Raw genomic sequence first — 17,902 nt, forward strand, 5'->3', positions numbered from 1 at the left:
GCATTCAGAGTGGATTTATCTGATTTTTATGGCAAAACATACAAAACTGACATGCCCATCAAACTTATAGTAACTGATCATGATGGAACTGTAACTTTAATTGGCTAGTAATTTAACTACCTTTATTCTCCTCTTAAATGACTATTGGGAAACATACCAGTTTACTAGCCAATTAAGGGAATTTTTTATAATACAGTCAGTCAATGATATACACCTCATATATCTGAATTTGTGACCTGGTCTGCAAAAAGGAGTCTTATAGCCTTTCTAAATTGTGAAATTTGACTTCCTCTTCTTTTCATCCTATCAACTTCATATTACAGTAAGCCATAATGCTATGTTTGGGGTACAAGGGGACCAAATTTCAAGGTGATACTGAATTCACAAAAAATAAGGTACAGGATGTCAAGTACATGCAATTGAAAAGGCATTTATGATGAAATATAGTTATAGCTACCTCATACAAAAACAGCTTGGCTATACAAAAAAATGTGTCCACAAAACAAGACAACTAAAGGAGCTAATATCTGGTGAGGCTGAGATATACTGGCAACTAATAGTAATCTTGGTCCTTCTGCACAAAATGTGTGGCCGGCAGGACCGGCACATAATTTATTTTGTAAGACTGTCTTATAGGGATACACTATAAAACAGCAATTCAGATACTAAAGTAAAACAGTCTTCGTAAAGTGGTGGTCTTTGTTTGCAGGTAGTCCGTTAAAAGAAGTAACCACTAGTTGAAATTACCTGAGTACCATTCCATTCCACTATTCCAGTCCATTCCACCATCCCATTCCACTGAATCCAGATGCCCTGGACCACCAGTGCTGCTCTTGCAGCACTGTAAAACTTTTTACAACTCTCTATCAGCCACATGCTCTGTATGTGTCATTGCCGTATACCACAACTATCATATTTCATTCATGGGGGAAATCTATGACATTTCTGTTAAGAAGCATAGTGGGTACCCACACAAAGTTGATATGAAATTTCTGGTTTCTTTATGTTATTATATGTATTGGACAACAATATAAAAGGATCATACTTTAAGAGACTAGCATGTCAAAGCAAATGTTGATACAGTAGTTTGAAATAAGAAGATATGAGCCTTCTAAAGAGTACTGTCGCTATTCTGATCCTGGTTGGGATAGTAGCTGGGCAGACCACCTGTCCTTCTGAAGAGTTTGTGGAGGATCGTATGGAAGCAACTGAAATGGTTGAACAGTCTGTCAGGATGGTATTTTCAAGATTGCTGAATGACACTACCATTGCTAATGGCTCCTTAACAACCATGGAGGCATACGAGCACATTGGAGCTATTGTAGGTGCAACCACATCAACCAATGGTTTTGTATTCTTCCAGGAAGCTGTAAATGAAATAGCTGCAGCTACCTTTGATGCATGTTCAGCTCCTGGGCGTCCCAGACCTAGACCAGAGGAAATTCCTACCCTTACCAGCAGCTTCATTGCCTTAACAGATGCTGGCAATGTTACACAAGCCAGAGAAATCTATGGCAAACTGCTATGTTTAAGAGATATCTTATCAGCAGAAGTAGGCAGAAGGAGACGAGACGATTCATTTGAACTTTTGGAAGAATTCTTTGATTCTCTTGATGGAACTAGACTAGCCACCATATTTGCATATATTTTTCTTCATCCCATAACCTTGGGTTTTGCTGTAGATGACACTGGAAGTATGTCTGCTGAAATTAGTTCTGTCCAAAGGCTGATTCGTTCATTTATCACAACTGAAAGAACTGAACCAATAGCTTACATTTTGACCACCTTCAATGATCCAGGTATGTACATGTTAAATATCAATGAGATACTGTAGTTAGATGCACATGCTATTGTCTCCTATGCTGCAGATGTTGGAACTCCACAGATTTATTCTTCCACCAGTGTTGATGAATTGACTGAACTTGAGAGAGAAGTTAATGCCTTAAGAGCACATGGAGGAGGTGACTGTCCTGAACTTGGCATGACTGGTATCCTCAATGCTCTCAGTCTGGCTAATCCTGACTCCAATGTCATTGTACTAACGGATGCTTCTCCTAAAGATGTAGAGAGGAAAGATGAAGTAATAGCTAAAGCTGTTGAACTACATAACTCTATTCACTTTTTCCTCAGTCGTGATGGCTGTGGTGACTTCAGTCCATACATGGATGTTGCTGAGGCAACATTTGGTGTTGTAGTAAATCGCATTGATGAGTTTGAGGCTTTTGCAGAGTTTGCTGACAGAGTAGGAAGATTTTTCATGGGAGATGATGGTGATGCACGAAAGAGAGATGCCTCATCAGAGCACTGTTTTACATTCTCCTCATCACTGTTTACAACATCAATCAATATTCTCTTCACTTCTGTCACTCACCAAATTAATGTCACCAGCCCCTCTGGAGTTAAGACCATGATATCTACCAGCGGATCTGTTGCAACTTACAGTAATGATGAACCAGAAATAGGGGAATATACCATGTGTTCACTAGGACGATTTAACCATGCCATATCTCTAACATCTACTTTGGATTTCTTTGTAGAACACTTTGAAAAAAGCTTTGGAATTCCAGTACCAGGTAAGTTATATGCATAACAAATACACCACACTGAACATTTGGAATTTTTAACTACATGGCACATTGATAATTTTTTTGTGAAACAAGTTGGAATAGCCCATGATATTAAATCATAGTGAAACAATAAGAAGCATAAGAAGTGTTATATCTCTACTGTGCTCAAATTACTGTAACAGAAATGCACAATAGGGACGTAGCTAGCTACCACTTCTTATTGCTTTTTATATTAGTTATGGTGATTTTAATATCATAGGCTTGTTTCAGTACTTTTATCAATATGCTATGGTTCCTACTCTAGTTGAATATTCTGTACTTATTTGTTGGCTTTTTGTAATTAGTAAATATTTATGACTGGTGACCCCACACATAGCTACGGCATACCGATTTTGTTAAGCGCAGAGATTCATTCCGTGCGATTAACCGCGCATACACGGATATTTATGCACACGTGAACTGGTTCCATGGATAGTAGAGGGCGCGTTACAGTCACGGTCTTGTATCCTTAGGTTAGGGTTCAGCTTTATCTAGTAATTTCATTAAGGGTTACGTTTGGCTTCAGCCATAATTTCATCCATTCAATACACCTACTACTAGTACGAGGCTACGCCGCTAGCTATGGCTAGCTATCTTGCAACTTAAAGTACGGATAAACTAGGATTTCGGAAGCTGCAGCGGTGGTATAGTGGATAGAGCTGTTGCGTGTTTACCGAAAGTGACAGTGACCAGTTCAAACCCAGCATTTTGCTGAATTTTTTCGTTAATTCACTGAGAAATCTTAGCTACAAGTCATAAATGAATCTCCCCGCATAACGCCGTCCATCAGAAATGGCACCGCGTGTCTCGCCGCGTGTCCTGGCTTTATCAATAATGTTATCGTCTGAAAAGTGAAGTAGCTATCCGTTATAGCTACTTTGTTGTCAGCTACGTTGAAGCATTTCGAATCAAGAACTGTTCAAACAGCAACTCTGCAATCCCTTTTTACTAAAAGAAAAAAAAACGATACCGCGCCTCAGTTATATGTTACACTGCTGGTATTTAGTCGCTCATCATAGGTGATTCTCGGGGGGGGGGCCTGGGTCCCCCTCCTGCTGAAAAATAACTTTTTAAAAATCTTGGGGAAAAGTTGCAGTACAGATTGGCATTGTTATTTTTAGCATTTTTCATGCTTTTAGCATAAATTTTATGCTGTTTTCAAGCCTTAATTCAAATTGCAAAAATCTTTCAGCTTCTAGAGGTCCTGGAATTCTGCTTTATATTACAGCCATACAGCAATAGTTATGCTGTTCCCTACTTGGCCCCCCAGGCCTAGAATCGCCACTGCCGCTCATGGATTTTTAAGTATAGGTTAGGAACCTAGACCGAGGCTCTTCGTGGTTCTAAAACACGAAGAGCCGATCGGGGCGTGGTTCCTAACCGACTTAGAAAATGCGGACGTTATTATATTATATCGCTATGTAGGTGGAGCCATTGTGGGATTGAGTTATATGTCATTACCGTGAAATCGTCACAGTGACAGTGTTAAAATCGAGTCATGCAATCAGTAGAGAAGATTGAATTCAGTAAAGATATAATCGCTAGCTACTTCTGTTTTCTGGTGGATAAAGTGATATCTACTGCCACAAAAAAGTTAAAGCCAGCACTACCAAGGGTGAGCTGGTAGATTGTTTTCAGTGGTTAATAATCATTTGGTAGCTATAGTGCTAGCCTTCTGTGACTAAGCCAGTAAATACGAGATTTCATGATCACACCTACATAACCTTTTTAAAAGAAACAAACGAACATTCTACAAGAAAGCTTACCTCTTTAGTTCTTTTAATAGGGAGTCCATTTAAAGTACAGTAAAAGCATATTACACAGGCTTAAAACATTGCGGACTGGCTTTAATTAGAACTCCGTATTTTCCGTTTATAACACAAAACGTACCTACAACGTTACAAACCATAATCGGATTGGCATAAATGTGCTTATAAGGTAATTCAAGCTCTGTTGGTCTATAGGCTATCAGCCTATATAATATGCTTGGTAGAACATGTATAGCAAATGTGAGATTTGCAATAATACTGTGAGGTCTTTCTGTTAGCAGGTTTCTAACTTGGTTAGTTACTAGCAGGTTTCTAACCATTTAGAAACCTCTAGTAGGTTTCTTCATGGTTTTTAAAGGCCTCATTATCTGCCAAAGATCAAAGCATACTATGCATAACGTTTTCTATTTTTTTTAAATGCGGCACAAAAGAGGAAAAAGTGTGGTGCAACTGGGAATCAAACCCACACATCCAGGTTTAGAATACCCACACTCTGCCACTGTACCATTGGTGCTTGTTGGACAGTGCTGGTAGCTAGTCCTTTTGCTTTTGTACTATTTACATAAGTGTAACCCGCTGAATGAAAACCCGACTAATTTGCATTTTTATCAAAAGTCTTTTATAGCTTCTTTGTTATCTAGGGAAAAACCAATAGGCTGTGAAAGTTTCAGCTGTATCTGATAAACTAGTATATTAAAAATTATGAATTTAAAAATGAAGTAGGGGTCCTAGTGATGAAAAGTAGTGAAACAAGTGATGAACAATGGTAGTTATTACAGCATAGCTCAGTAGGAAATCCCTACTTTGGCATGGTATAACAATTATTTTGTGTTCAATGCCGAAGCCTTCCCTGTTTAAATAAATTGAAAAAAAAAAAAAAAGTAGGGATACCCCACTGAGCTATGCTGTAATAACTACCATTGTTCACCCCTTGTTTCACTACTTTTCATCGCTTGGATCCCTATACTTCATTTTTAAATTCATAATTTTTAATATAATATTAGTTTGTTTAGTTTTATTGCTAAAGCATAAGCTTATACAACTAGCTATAAACTGCGACTGTTCTATTAGGATGAATGCTGTATTAGAGTATTTCGAGTCAGCCTGCAAAGATGCGTGCTTTCCCAATAAGGGGCGTGGTTATAGTGGTTTCGATTGATTACAAGAGCCAGCCTTCTAACTTGAAGGTGTGGTCACTGGCTAGTTATTGCATCACCTACCTAGCCTGCTAGCATAAAGGGGTGTGTCAACGTGGTTTCAATGGATAGATCGATAGTGCGTAGAATAAAGAATGCATGGGTGTGGTATGAGGGCTTGTGGCCTATTATCGTGAAGATAATCCATACAGTAGCATAGTCTACCAAGCGCCTTAAATAATCTTGTGGCGTCTATTATGTCGCTTAAAGAAAGTGCTGATTTGAAAATTAACCCCTCGATATGGTTCCATTGGATGAATAATAATAATAATAATAATAATAGCAGGTACATTTGTAAGGTTAGACAGCCTGTTACACCTGATGAGCAGGTTAAAAGAGTACAAATAGACTAGAAGACAAGCAGCCTGATTGAAGATAAAAGAAAAGATGAGGCACAGAGGGCATATACTCTTTGGAACCCCAAAAGGCACATCCCACACTGTTAAAGTTGGGTGTTCTCAAACACCCATGCTGCTGTGTTACCTAAACACCCACACCTGTTATGGTGCAGTAGGAATACCCTTGGGTGTTTGCACTGCACTAAGTTCAATTTTGAACACTTGTTGGTGTTTCTCAACACCCTTTGGTGTTTATGTACACCTGGTTTAGTAACACAATTCATTAAATTTGTAAGTCAATAAGAGCATACAGGCTAGAATTTACAAAGAAAAAATCTTCCAGCATTGCACATACATTAAATTATGTACAATGAAGAAGGCAAAACAATGGAAGACATAATTATAGCATGTGACTCTACCACTGATGTACCTCGTGCACATGCATAAGATGTACATGGCTACTACATGCAATAGATTTGTGTAGGTGTTAATTGCAGTGACATGACAGTGTGATGGCATTATCAGGTACCTGTACACTGTATTATTTCTTGTAACAATCATGCAGTAATTCATTTCAGGGCCTTTTAAAATGAAACCCACAATCGAAAGTCATGCTTATTGGTTATGTTATAAATACAAATTGAAAACCATAAGAGGTGGAAGAGTTGATAATACTGAATGTATGTATTACTATCATATATCCATGTTTCTTGTAATGTTCTTTGTGTCAATGATATGATGATGTTTGAAATTGTTCAGTGAAAATGTGATTGGCTGCATGTATAACAAAGAAAACAGTCCATTTCCATTTTCTTTCTACACTCCATGGGTGCAATTGAAGTACCCCATGGGTGTAACAGAACACCCTCAGAGGAACCTGATGTAAATGGCAACTATAGCACCCTAAAAGGTGCTTTACAAACACCTTTTTTTTAACAGTGCACTAGTGAGTTTGTGATTGTGACATAAAACAGTGGCCATATGCTGCTTCGTTTGGCCTCTAGGCTTGCGAGTGTGGCCAGTGAGTAAGTGAGTATCTATGGTGAGACAAAATGTTTTGAGAATTTAAAAAAAATCAATATTTGGCCACCAGGAAGCGTTTTCTTGCTTTTAATGCTACATTTAATGTTAGATGGACTAATACTATTCCGTAAAGGTGGTTTTTGGCATGTAAGACATTTTTAAGTCGGCATTTTGGTGGTGCGCGTCATTTCAGGTGATCCCTACTTTAAACAGTACAACCATACTGTTTGATAGTTGTGGAGTTATAGTGATAGACAGCAGGAAGTTCAAAGAATCAATCTGTACAGCGACCATGAGGAAAAAAACAGGCACTTATTTAATCAATCATAATTCATGAAGGAAACAAGCTACGGAGATCAAATATATTTCATTCACCATTACCAGGCAAATCGTTAGGCCACATAAAACTGGTCCCAAATCAATGTCTGCCATCATTAAATCAAACTGCTACCAGACAGAGCCCATCACGATCAGAAATTTAATCTTATACAATCTTCAGTAAACACGTATCTCTATTCATTCCTACCCAGAACTATTCCCCATTGGAACGATCTATGTATCCCAAATCTATCTACCGTTGATCTTGAAACATTTAAACAATCAATTACTCCTATTTTATAATTGTAACTTATCACTTATTGTATTTATTATAACTTAGCACTCACTGTAATTTAGTACTCATTGTAATCTAGCACTTATTGTAATTTACCACTTACTGTAATTTACCACTAATTGTAACCTAACACCTATTGTAACTTAGCACTTATTGTAATTTAGTACTAATCATTATTGTAACTTAAACTAGGCACTTATGTGTACGTACCATGTACATTAGTGTAAAAATCCTGTTGGGTATTTGCTAATCAATAAATAAATAAATATTAGTTTCTCATCCTTCTGTACTTAAAGCAGCAGTGAGGGGGGACGGATTTTTATTTTATTTTTTGTTAACTAGAAAGCTGAAGTAACTGGCTAAAATGACTCAAAATGCAATTTTCTTAGACTACTCTAGCAAGGTACCAACTATAAAAGGTGCTAATTAGCTTCCCTTAGCTACCAGTGGTGCAAAAAAATTCTTGATGAGGTAAGAAAAATAGCTATGTGGGTGGAGATGAGAAACTAATAATTAAGTTTGTGTGGCCTTAGTTACCAGTATTTCGATTTGAGCCTTGATTGAAATGCTTATTGTACTATTGTTTTTATAACTGTTTGTAGCTAGTTGTGGTTGTTTTGTAGCTAATTACTTTTGTACACGCCTGTATGGAAGAACGGCAATGTCAAATATTGGGGTTTAAATTAAAAATCAAAAAAGACATCTAAATCAATCAAAAATCAATTAAAACATGCGTAAAATTATTTTTGTATTACGCATATGTTACACAATGTATTTCAATGTGGATTCAGTTTCTTAAAAACAGAATTATGCAAACTAGTCTAGTCGGGTTTTTTCTCAGTGGGTCACAAATGTTACAAATACTATATATTGTCAGTGAAGAAGAAACCAAGGCTGAATCTGAACCTAACACTAATGCTAACCTGACGTTTGCTTGTTAAGCACAAATATAAGAAGGTGTTCAAGGTGAGCTAATGTTGGCCTGGCTTTACCACGCTTGCTTTCCTCGCTCCAACCCTAACCTGCTTTGGACGCTTGTTTTTCTTGCTCCAACCCTAACTCTCACCCAAAAACTTACCTTCATAGTTTGATACTGGAGTTATCGTGACATCTCCAAATGACTGCAGCTAAATAAATATTAGACACCGTGACCGGTGACCGGCTAAATATCCACTTCGCAGGGTCTGAAAAGTGAAGTAGGCCCCATCATGATTCGTTGTTGGCTGTGTTCAACACAGTATGAATCAGGAAAATAATGCCACGTACCCCAGTCATATTATAATCTGAACAGTGAAGTAAGTTCCATTAAACTCATTGTTGGCTATGTCCAACCCATTACACAGCAGGTACAGTACACGGCATACAAATCCAGAACTGTTTGGAAAGCACCTCTGCTAACATAATGTCCACTATTAAAAATATGGATGATTTCTGTTAGGAAGGGAAGTCATTACATCTTAGCTACTATTATTAGTAGACTACTGTTAATTTCAGTTCCGTTTGAACACTTCCGTCCGTGTTATAATTTTTGCGTTATTGCTAATTTAACCATTTTGACTGATTGACTGAGTTTCTGACTGCTCTATCTCAATCTTTTTAATGGAATTGTGCAATCTGCAGATCTTTATAATCATCTCAAAATGCTAGCATAATTCCCGATTCCCACACATATCTATTATGCCCAAAATTATGCCAGCATAATCACCGCATTCCTAACTAGTATTGTAGTTGTAAAGATGCCTGTATATACTCTGATATTCCAATGATTTTATGTCCACCTGTAACCAATTAAACTTCATCATTATTTTGAAAACTTTTGTTATATACACCTTTGATAAAGAAATGATACACATCAGGATGATCCTTGTACAGAACTATGGGCATTTGAAATGCAAATTTTAATAAAACCCTTTGAAAATAGCAGTTTGTTTACTACCAGGGTGAGAAAAACAATTTGTTTCATGTGGCATTTTAATGTTGCATCCACATGGTCTAATAGTATATCCAGCCTTTAAGCTATTAATAGCAGGACTTATTGCATGCCCTCCCTTTTAAAATCATTTAGTACATGTGCTACAAGCCACATAAGAAATTTGGTGCTTTTAGCAAAAAGTGAGCAGTTTTCTGGCTTAGATGCTGGACTATGAAGGCATCAGTAGTTATTCAGTCAGTCGGTAGAAAAAAACTGTTTAATAATTTGGTCAATCTGAAAGCTTGTTTGATACTAGTTTTACCTAACCAATACTGCTTCATCATCGACAGTGAAAACTGAAATTGGTGTTTGGGTGATGTAACTTGTGGGCATTGCCTATTCCTTTTTTGGTCCCTACTATATAGTTACTATCACACAGTATAACCAGATTTATCAGTACAGTGTCCAACTGTGTAATTACAGGTACTCCAGGTATTGTGACAGTAACTACTTCTCAACTTGACAATTTGTTACTGACTGACCCTGAACGACCAATAGTTCTGAAGCTGGTTTCTGAAGATGATGAACTATTGAATGCAACTAAGCTTACATTGTGTGGTGCAATTCTTACTGGGGAAAGCATCAATCCTGATGTTTCATTTTATTATCAACTACAAGGATATGATAAAGATGGAAATAAATTTTCTAAAAGAAGCTCTGCTACAACTCGCATACCCAAACCCGACTGTCCTTGCAATAATGGCGGTAGTTGTATATCCATTGTGCGATTTGGTCATGAAACAATTCTATGCCGTTGCCCTCCAGGGTTCACTGGATCTCTGTGCCAACACAGTAAGTTTATAGTATTGATATGTCTACATCATCAAAGTCTTTGACAACATATTATGCACATTATATAAATATTAAAATTATACAATTATACAGGAACTGCTAAACACTATTATATTAAAATGTTAAATGTTATCAAGAATTACTTATAAAAACATTTCTGATGCTGTAGAAACATTTGTGTGTGTATGTGTGCCACATTAGCCAACAAGTTCAGTGTTTCCTTTGTGGTACAAAGCAATTTGTGTTGCTTTGTACTTGGCATTGAACATCTGTTTATATCAAGGTGGAATGTTATTATAGTGTCATGATCTGAGATACCAGGCACAGTAGAAAGGTTTACTATTTTAGGATAAGAGCAGAAAATAAGGTCTAATGTATTACCTTAGGTGTACCAATTTTCTAGACTGGCATCCTTTGCTACATCCAGATTTATGTTATTTATAGCACTTCCATAAGTAGCAATGTTACCATAACCATTGTACCATATGCAGATGAATGTGATTCTTGGAAAATTAAAATCCCCCATTAACACAATATTTGGTGGAATATAACTTTGAATTGTTTATCAACTTGGCTATCAAAACACTATGGGATATAAGTCATGATTTGAAGAATGGTAGAATAAACTATGTGGATGGGAAGTTGATTCAAGGATGATAATTTAATCCAGAGTAATTCAGCTTTCGCCTCAAGCATTGGTTTTGCTGCTGCATCTAAAGCCAAACAAAGAATTCCACCCACAGTGCGGTCTTTTCTAAAGGCATTATAATTATGAGGAAATATTTCAGGTGTTTGATATGATTAATCAAGATGAAACTCGCGCCCACAAATTAGGTCATAGGCATGTGATACAGAGGGTCAGGAGCCATGCCCCGTCCCCACTTTTTGGGACAAAGTTTGCAAAATATCGAGATACTCTAATAGAGCAGTCACAGCATTCAGAGAAGTGGTATAGCAAGCACTACTGATACAGGTTTGTACATGTAAATATTGTTAGAGGACAGCTATTGCCAGCAGGTTGTGACTTTTTTGGTCTTCACTTTACAGCTAGCCTGGCCCCGCACTGTTTGGCCTGCTCCACTGCCCCTGAACTAGGTATATCAGTATTGTATTCTTCAATAAGTGCTAAAAATCATGCTCTTTTATTATTACTTCTCAAACTACAGCAGTTAAACTTAGGTTGGATTTCTTGCTGTATTCATCACTGCTGAGTTGATCTTTGGTTACATCTTTTCTGTGGACTGCAGCTGAAGCTGGTTTATTTTTAGCTTATTGGAAATCACTTAGTGGCTACAGTAGTTATTAGGCAAGTAATCTGGATTTGAGGTTACAATTTGCTGATCTGAGTTTGAGGAGTTAGCTTGTAAATGTTACATGGGTCAGGATCTAGTCAATTTTGAGTAAAAGAGATACAGGCTGTATTCCCATAAGTGGAAGGGGGGGGGGGGAGGGGGGGGAGGTTGTACGTGGTTCAGCAAAAATCTGAATCTCTAAGACATCCATACAACTGGATGTCAACAAATTAAGCTCCATTTCATTTCTCTGGATTAGGGACTTACACTGTCTCAACAGTACTGCTTCTCCAATTCTTTCTTCTGGTGAGAGGGCAGTTTTCAACCTTTCAATGAGTTGATCTTAGATAAAGCCAAAGAAACATTTCCTGATCTCTGATCAGGTATTACAATAGGTCTTGGTTCAGCTGCTGCTTCATTGAGCCTTATGACAGTCTCTGATAGAATTGCATTCAAGTGGAAAATCTGTTTGGATATTGTTAATCTTCTATTTTGTCTTTTGGTATTTGGAGGGGACTCCTTAATACCATACATTACAATGCTAAATTTTCAGTCAGGTGATGTTCGCTTTATGGATTCAGATATTCTTGTTTGAGGCTCTACAGGACATTACAAAGTAGTAGCAGTCAGTTTGGTTTAGTCTTTTTTTTTGTAGTTGTTGGTTTAGCAGAGATTCCTTTTAGTTGGGTAATGCTTTCAGTTAGAGATTCAATGACTTCTTTCAACTTGGATATTTCAGTGGTATGGCTTTGCAATGTATATGGTGTTTCAGACTTTGTCAAGGTGATGAAATTCACTGATTAACAATTTCAACAATGTCTGGGTGATGTGAACTCATCGGAGCAGTCCACATTCATGGTAAATTCATAGCCATGAACTGCTCTCACACGAGTCCAAGCTTTTAAAAACTCCACAGTTTATTAGCAACACTCATACTGTGTCAATTTATTATAGTAGCTTCTTCCAGAACCCGGTGTGCTTTTGCTGGGTCTAGTTGAACACATGAACAGCTCACATGCCTCAACAGGCTTGTACAAATTGAGCGTGATTGTAATGAGCAGTTCTGGACGAAGTTACAATCATAAATGGATAGAGCGTGTTACTAATTTACTGTGGGAAGCATAGACCCATGTATGAGCAGTCCATTGGCTTGAAATCAGTACACCATGGATGTGGAATGGTGCAGGAATCGCCCAAACAATTTTGAAATTGTCAATCAGTGGATTTGCAGCACTTTTATAGCCTCAAGAATTGATTCTGCTCATCACTAAATACTTGCAAACTCATTTATTAGCTTAGCTAGCCTAAAAGCACACAACCTGATACACCTATACTAGTCACAATCACTGCTGAGGATGGTAACGGTAGTCATGGAGATAAAAGCTCTATGAGACATATACACTCACCGGTCTTTGTTTTGTTATTCTTGGACTGCTTTGTTGATTTCGTAATGATAAAAATTGTAATAATGAGCATTATTATCCTTGCAGCAATTTATAGTCACACCTTTCTCAAGATTTAAAGGTACAGCTTGGCTAAGTTTTGCATGGTTATATAATAATATACATAATATACTCCACACCTCTGTATTATGAAGTTGCATATTGTGTTTCAGGTTTTTGTAGTCTAACATGTTTAAATGGAGGCACACCTAATGATGACTGTTCAACATGTAATTGTCCAGTTGGTTTACTGGTGTTTCTTGTGAAGTAGACTTTGACTTTTGTGCTTCTAGACCATGCCAAAATGGTGCTCTGTGTCAAGATTTAGATGATACATTTCGTTGTAGATGCAGTGGTGATTTTACTGGTACAACATGTGAAATGCCACTGGATAATTGCTACCCTGATCCCTGCAAAAACGGAGGAACTTGCATAAATGGAGTAGACTCATTTACTTGCAAATGTTTACCTAATTTCTTTGGAGATACCTGTGAAAATCGCAATTGTAAGTCATTGCCATAATCAATAAAACTCTATAACTACATTTGCTTATACTTAATGAGTGAAGTTAATGCATGCTGAATTTCTATTTAATTGTTATACCATAGCTGTGAGAGATATATACCCAAAGCCCAAGGGTTGTGGGTATTATGTTATGTTAGCAAGCAGCCATAGTCATGCACTCAGAGCACACGTACTCAACTGATAGGTGAAAGAATTACACAACACTCACCCCATTTGTTTTATGCACTATCATCTGATGACCAAATGTGGTTTCCATTACATTGGCAAATAACTCTAAGAACATTATTCCTAAGTTGCTACATTTCAACACGTGCCAAAAACCTATGATAGTGGGATTGATTTTTGCGGTGTAAAGTTTTTAATACTACATTAACCCTTCACTATTGTTGTAGTAAGTAACTTAATACATGAAGTTAAGTACTTAGGACTATAAGCTACTCCTTATTCTTCTTGTTTCATGACTGCTCAATGGCTGACACACCCCTCGCACAGTCACGTGCCCAATCGTTCATTTTACAGATCATTAGTCTTAGAATAATTCATAATCTAAGCTTAGCAACTACACTGAGCCTAGCCTAACTTTTAAACCAAAACCCATAATTAAATTCTCTGTGTCATTCAATCTAAGGAGTCAAAGTGTATCATATCTTTGAACTGGTTGGGCATCAAAGCCACGAGCAAACCACATTCCCACAATATTGCCCAGACAATATGTCTGTTAAATCTTGATTGGTGTCATTAAATTCCCACATTAAAATGCCATATATTCAGCTTAAATAACATGCTTGGTTTTAAAAGATGGTATGACTTTTGCTGTATGACTTACATAGGTGGTTTACAATGTAGTGAAGGTATAACTAACAATGTTTTAATTACTATCACATATTTACATAGCTACAGGATGCCACCTTAGTGAGTTTTGCAATGATGAAAACATTACTATTCACGCTAGTAGTGCAAATGACTGCTGTGAACAAGGAGGAGCATCTTTCAATGATGGAACTGGTTGCATTACAGCCTGTGGATTGATAGGTAAGTGTATTCAATTAATATTACTATAATTAACATTCATGCATTGTTATTATATTACAACAGAGGGTGATCCACATTTCAGTGTACCATTGTTATCTAAAGAAGTTCTCTGTTACTCCATACAAGGATATTCTGGGTTGGCATTCAACTTGATCTGTAATAACAACTATGTCATCAATGCCTTGTTTGTGGACACTGAAGGAGATACTAGTGAAGCTACTTGGATTGGAAAGTTAGCAATTCTCCCACAAAATAACAATAAGTCTGATGCTGTAGTCTTTGATGCTGTAGTCTTTGACTCTGTTAATCAGGAAATAGTAGTAGTCAGTGATGGAAACTTGAAGGCTGCAATGATTAAACAAATTATTTTCAATGAAAATGGCACAGCAAAGTTTACCCACACAGCAAAGAAGGAGACAGGAAATCCTACTATACGTGTGATGTACACTAAACCACGAGCTAAATTTGATGTCACCTTCTACAAGAATCATCTCAATGTGGACTGGAGTATGAACTATGATGAACTTCATAACTCACATGGACTAATGGGTATGCTTTTAAGTCAGTTATTACTATTTTGTCAATTGAAATAATTAACTCAAGTTAATGTGAAGTGCAAATATAATTTAATATAATTTGTTTTATAAACAATTTAATTGTAATGTGAGAAAATTGTGACCAGGTCAAAACAATACAGTGTAAGCACATAAATTTTCATACTTTTCAAATTTTCATTCATTGCCTATGACTTTTTCTGATTCCATGGCTTTGATATTTTTTTTGTTTTATGTACCAATTAATTTGCTTATTGGTTTTATGTGACCCGGTGAACGAATAGGGGTCTTATGGCTTTTCCAAATTGTCAAGTTTGACTAATCATACTGTAACGCCATAAGTTTTCAACATTATCACCTTCCTATTACACCAAGTCATTACCTTGGGATATGAGGGAACCAAAATTCAGGGTGATATCACATTCACAAGTTGAGTTACAGGTTGCCAAATGCATGTAATTGAATAGGCTATAAGATCCCTTTTCACAGTAGCACATATGTAATAGTTTCAAAATGCAGATGTTCCAGTAAAGGGATCTATACTGTACTTTCACAGGATGCAGTTTGTGCTCACATGCCCTATTTTTGCAAGCCCAGTTATTTTGGTAGATACACAGCAGTTTAAGGTATTATTTTATCGGCTTCAATTCCAATATGAAGGTATAGCTTAATACTTTAATTTGGTGAATTAAAGTTTAATAAACCAGGACTGCGAAAATAGGGCAAATGGGCACAAACCACATTTTCACCTAACAGGTTGTAACTTGATACTAGGATAAAATATCTGTTACCTGTATTATGAAGTCAATTAATAAGTGTTGAAAATAGTATGGCTACACAGTATGATGACATTGAAAGTTATGAATCATTTGAAAAGCAGCTAGGTAAATTTCAATGTGACCACATGCCCTGTTTTTGCATGCCTGGTCATATGTACAGCTTTCTAGAACAAAATTCAAAGATTTGATACCTGAATTGCAAAATCCAGTCTTCCACCATGACACAGATTCAAATCTATGTTGATTCATAACTTCAGATTGGAAAAACCTATTGACCTTCCAACACAGCTTAAACAGATGGGATAAATGAACGTACGCTAAGTTACGGTCTTCCAAGTTCATAGAATTGATGTGTGTGGAAGACCTATTTTCATACATACTCTTTTATGTAGCTATGTATTTACTTATAATTGCAAGAGGTGTGCACACTTGTAAGACCTTTACTTTTATATAAAATAGAGTCATCACTAGGCCTGCATCAAGTATGCCGGCATAATAAAAAGCATAATAGGCTGGAGTACAATGCTGGAATATTAGGTGGATATTTCAAACTGTGGAGCTTAATTCCATGAAAATAGATCGATACTCCCTAATAGAGCAGTCAGTGGAAACTTCAAACTGCATTAAAGCACTAAAATACATTGAACATAGCTCCTTAGATCGATACTCTTAAATAGAACAGTCACTTTAGCGCAAAATACTCTAATAGAGCATTCACTGATGCAAATGTTCCAAGATAATTGTAACAAATGTTGCTAATTTAGAACCATAATCCAAGCATAATAGGAACACTGAAAGAGCATAATGGGTGAAAATTTTTGGAAATTCCTGAAAGCACTTTGGGCAAAATTTTGAGCATAAAATTATTTGACTCAGGCCTAGTCATCACCTTCTTGTACTGGCTATGAATACTAAGTTTGATCTCATAATGAAGCTACTATACTATTGCTTTTCAAGTTATTAACATCAAGATAAGCAGCTGCAGATGGATTATAAGAGTATACAGCCAGGCCATTCATAACTGTACACAAAAAGATTCCAGAAAAAGTAAAATAAGGTCAACAAATAATCGATTGGTATGACAGCTCTGTTCTAAGTATCCAGATGAAATTTAACTAAAACTTATTACACTCTGTTACAGGTCAGTTCATGAAAAAGGGAATCAATATTGACACTAAGAAAGAGATGTTGCTGTTTTCAGATGGTAGAGATCCTGTACCAGTGAATAGGGACTCTGTTATGACTGGAAAGTGGTGTTGGAAGGCTAAGAATTACGGGCATCAAGGAGAGGGCTTGATCGAGGGTGACATACTGGATTATATGGTACCCAACATACTTGGTGCTCCTGACAACCTCAAGAAATACATCAAAGAGTAATTAACTTGGACTGAGGAAAATGAACAACATTTCTGCAAACTCTTAGGCCATGTATTATTGTTTTGCTTTGTTATATAGCTTAGGATATGCATGTTAATTGTATTAGTAAGTGTCATTTTGTACATTGTTTTTGTTTACAGATGATAATAACAAGCAACGAGATTCTTGAGTATCACACAAATCGTCATACTTGAAGAAATGTAACTGGGCCTGCCTGATTGGGCATGTGTGCACATAAAATATTTCTTATTAAATTTTTGTGACCGGATTTGTGAAAAGGGTTCTTCCACACACATTCGATTCCATAAATTTCAAAGACCAATTCCATGAATTTCAAAGACTATATTAACTTAGCATTTAAGAAAGATGCAAACCTGAAAGTTTCTTTCTTATATTAACTAATGTCGGTGTTCACTACTGACAAATTTTCAAGTCCATAACCTTTCCAGTCCCAAGTTATGACTTGTCAAACACTGTGTGAATATAAGATGGTATATCTAATGGCTTAAGCAATACAAATAATCTCAGTATAGTCTTGCATCATACTAACTATCTTATACTTTACAATAAACCCCATCTTATATTATGGGAA

General features: G+C 36.7%; 2 protein-coding genes across 3 annotated transcripts; both read left to right on the plus strand.

Moving 5' to 3' along the window:
- The first annotated feature begins 1,074 nt into the window (after positions 1–1,074).
- On the plus strand, positions 1,075–13,323 carry LOC136258119 (hemicentin-2-like). Of its 2 annotated transcripts, XM_066051418.1 has the most exons (4): positions 1,075–1,799; positions 1,869–2,573; positions 9,941–10,309; positions 13,217–13,323. In XM_066051418.1, the coding sequence occupies exons 1-4, from the start codon at positions 1,103–1,105 to the stop codon at positions 13,312–13,314; spliced, it is 1,869 nt and encodes a 622-aa protein (XP_065907490.1). In that variant the 5' UTR covers positions 1,075–1,102; the 3' UTR covers positions 13,315–13,323. The 2 variants fall into 2 exon arrangements, with proteins under 2 accessions (XP_065907490.1, XP_065907491.1); XM_066051419.1 differs by lacking the exons at positions 9,941–10,309; positions 13,217–13,323 and adding an exon at positions 7,463–7,750.
- On the plus strand, positions 13,301–17,480 carry LOC136258120 (uncharacterized). The gene is made up of 4 exons (XM_066051421.1): positions 13,301–13,548; positions 14,463–14,600; positions 14,664–15,149; positions 17,075–17,480. Exons 1-4 carry the CDS (start codon positions 13,425–13,427, stop codon positions 17,308–17,310), a joined length of 984 nt encoding a protein of 327 aa, XP_065907493.1. The 5' UTR covers positions 13,301–13,424; the 3' UTR covers positions 17,311–17,480.
- The last annotated feature ends 422 nt before the right edge of the window (positions 17,481–17,902 follow it).

Source organism: Dysidea avara, chromosome 6, assembly GCF_963678975.1.
Source record: "Dysidea avara chromosome 6, odDysAvar1.4, whole genome shotgun sequence".
NCBI lineage: Eukaryota > Metazoa > Porifera > Demospongiae > Dictyoceratida > Dysideidae > Dysidea > Dysidea avara.

What these genes read in the sequence shown, in the direction of transcription:
- LOC136258119 (XM_066051418.1), top strand. Translation starts at nt 1,103, where the DNA reads ATGAGCCTTCTAAAGAGTACTGTCGCTATTCTGATCCTGGTTGGGATA. An exon ending in GACCACCTTCAATGATCCAG is followed by an intron (nt 1,800 to 1,868) that starts GTATGTACATGT and finishes CCTATGCTGCAG; the next exon opens with ATGTTGGAACTCCACAGATT. An exon ending in CTTTGGAATTCCAGTACCAG is followed by an intron (nt 2,574 to 9,940) that starts GTAAGTTATATG and finishes GTGTAATTACAG; the next exon opens with GTACTCCAGGTATTGTGACA.
- LOC136258120 (XM_066051421.1), top strand. Translation starts at nt 13,425, where the DNA reads ATGCCACTGGATAATTGCTACCCTGATCCCTGCAAAAACGGAGGAACT. An exon ending in TACCTGTGAAAATCGCAATT is followed by an intron (nt 13,549 to 14,462) that starts GTAAGTCATTGC and finishes ATATTTACATAG; the next exon opens with CTACAGGATGCCACCTTAGT. An exon ending in TACAGCCTGTGGATTGATAG is followed by an intron (nt 14,601 to 14,663) that starts GTAAGTGTATTC and finishes ATATTACAACAG; the next exon opens with AGGGTGATCCACATTTCAGT.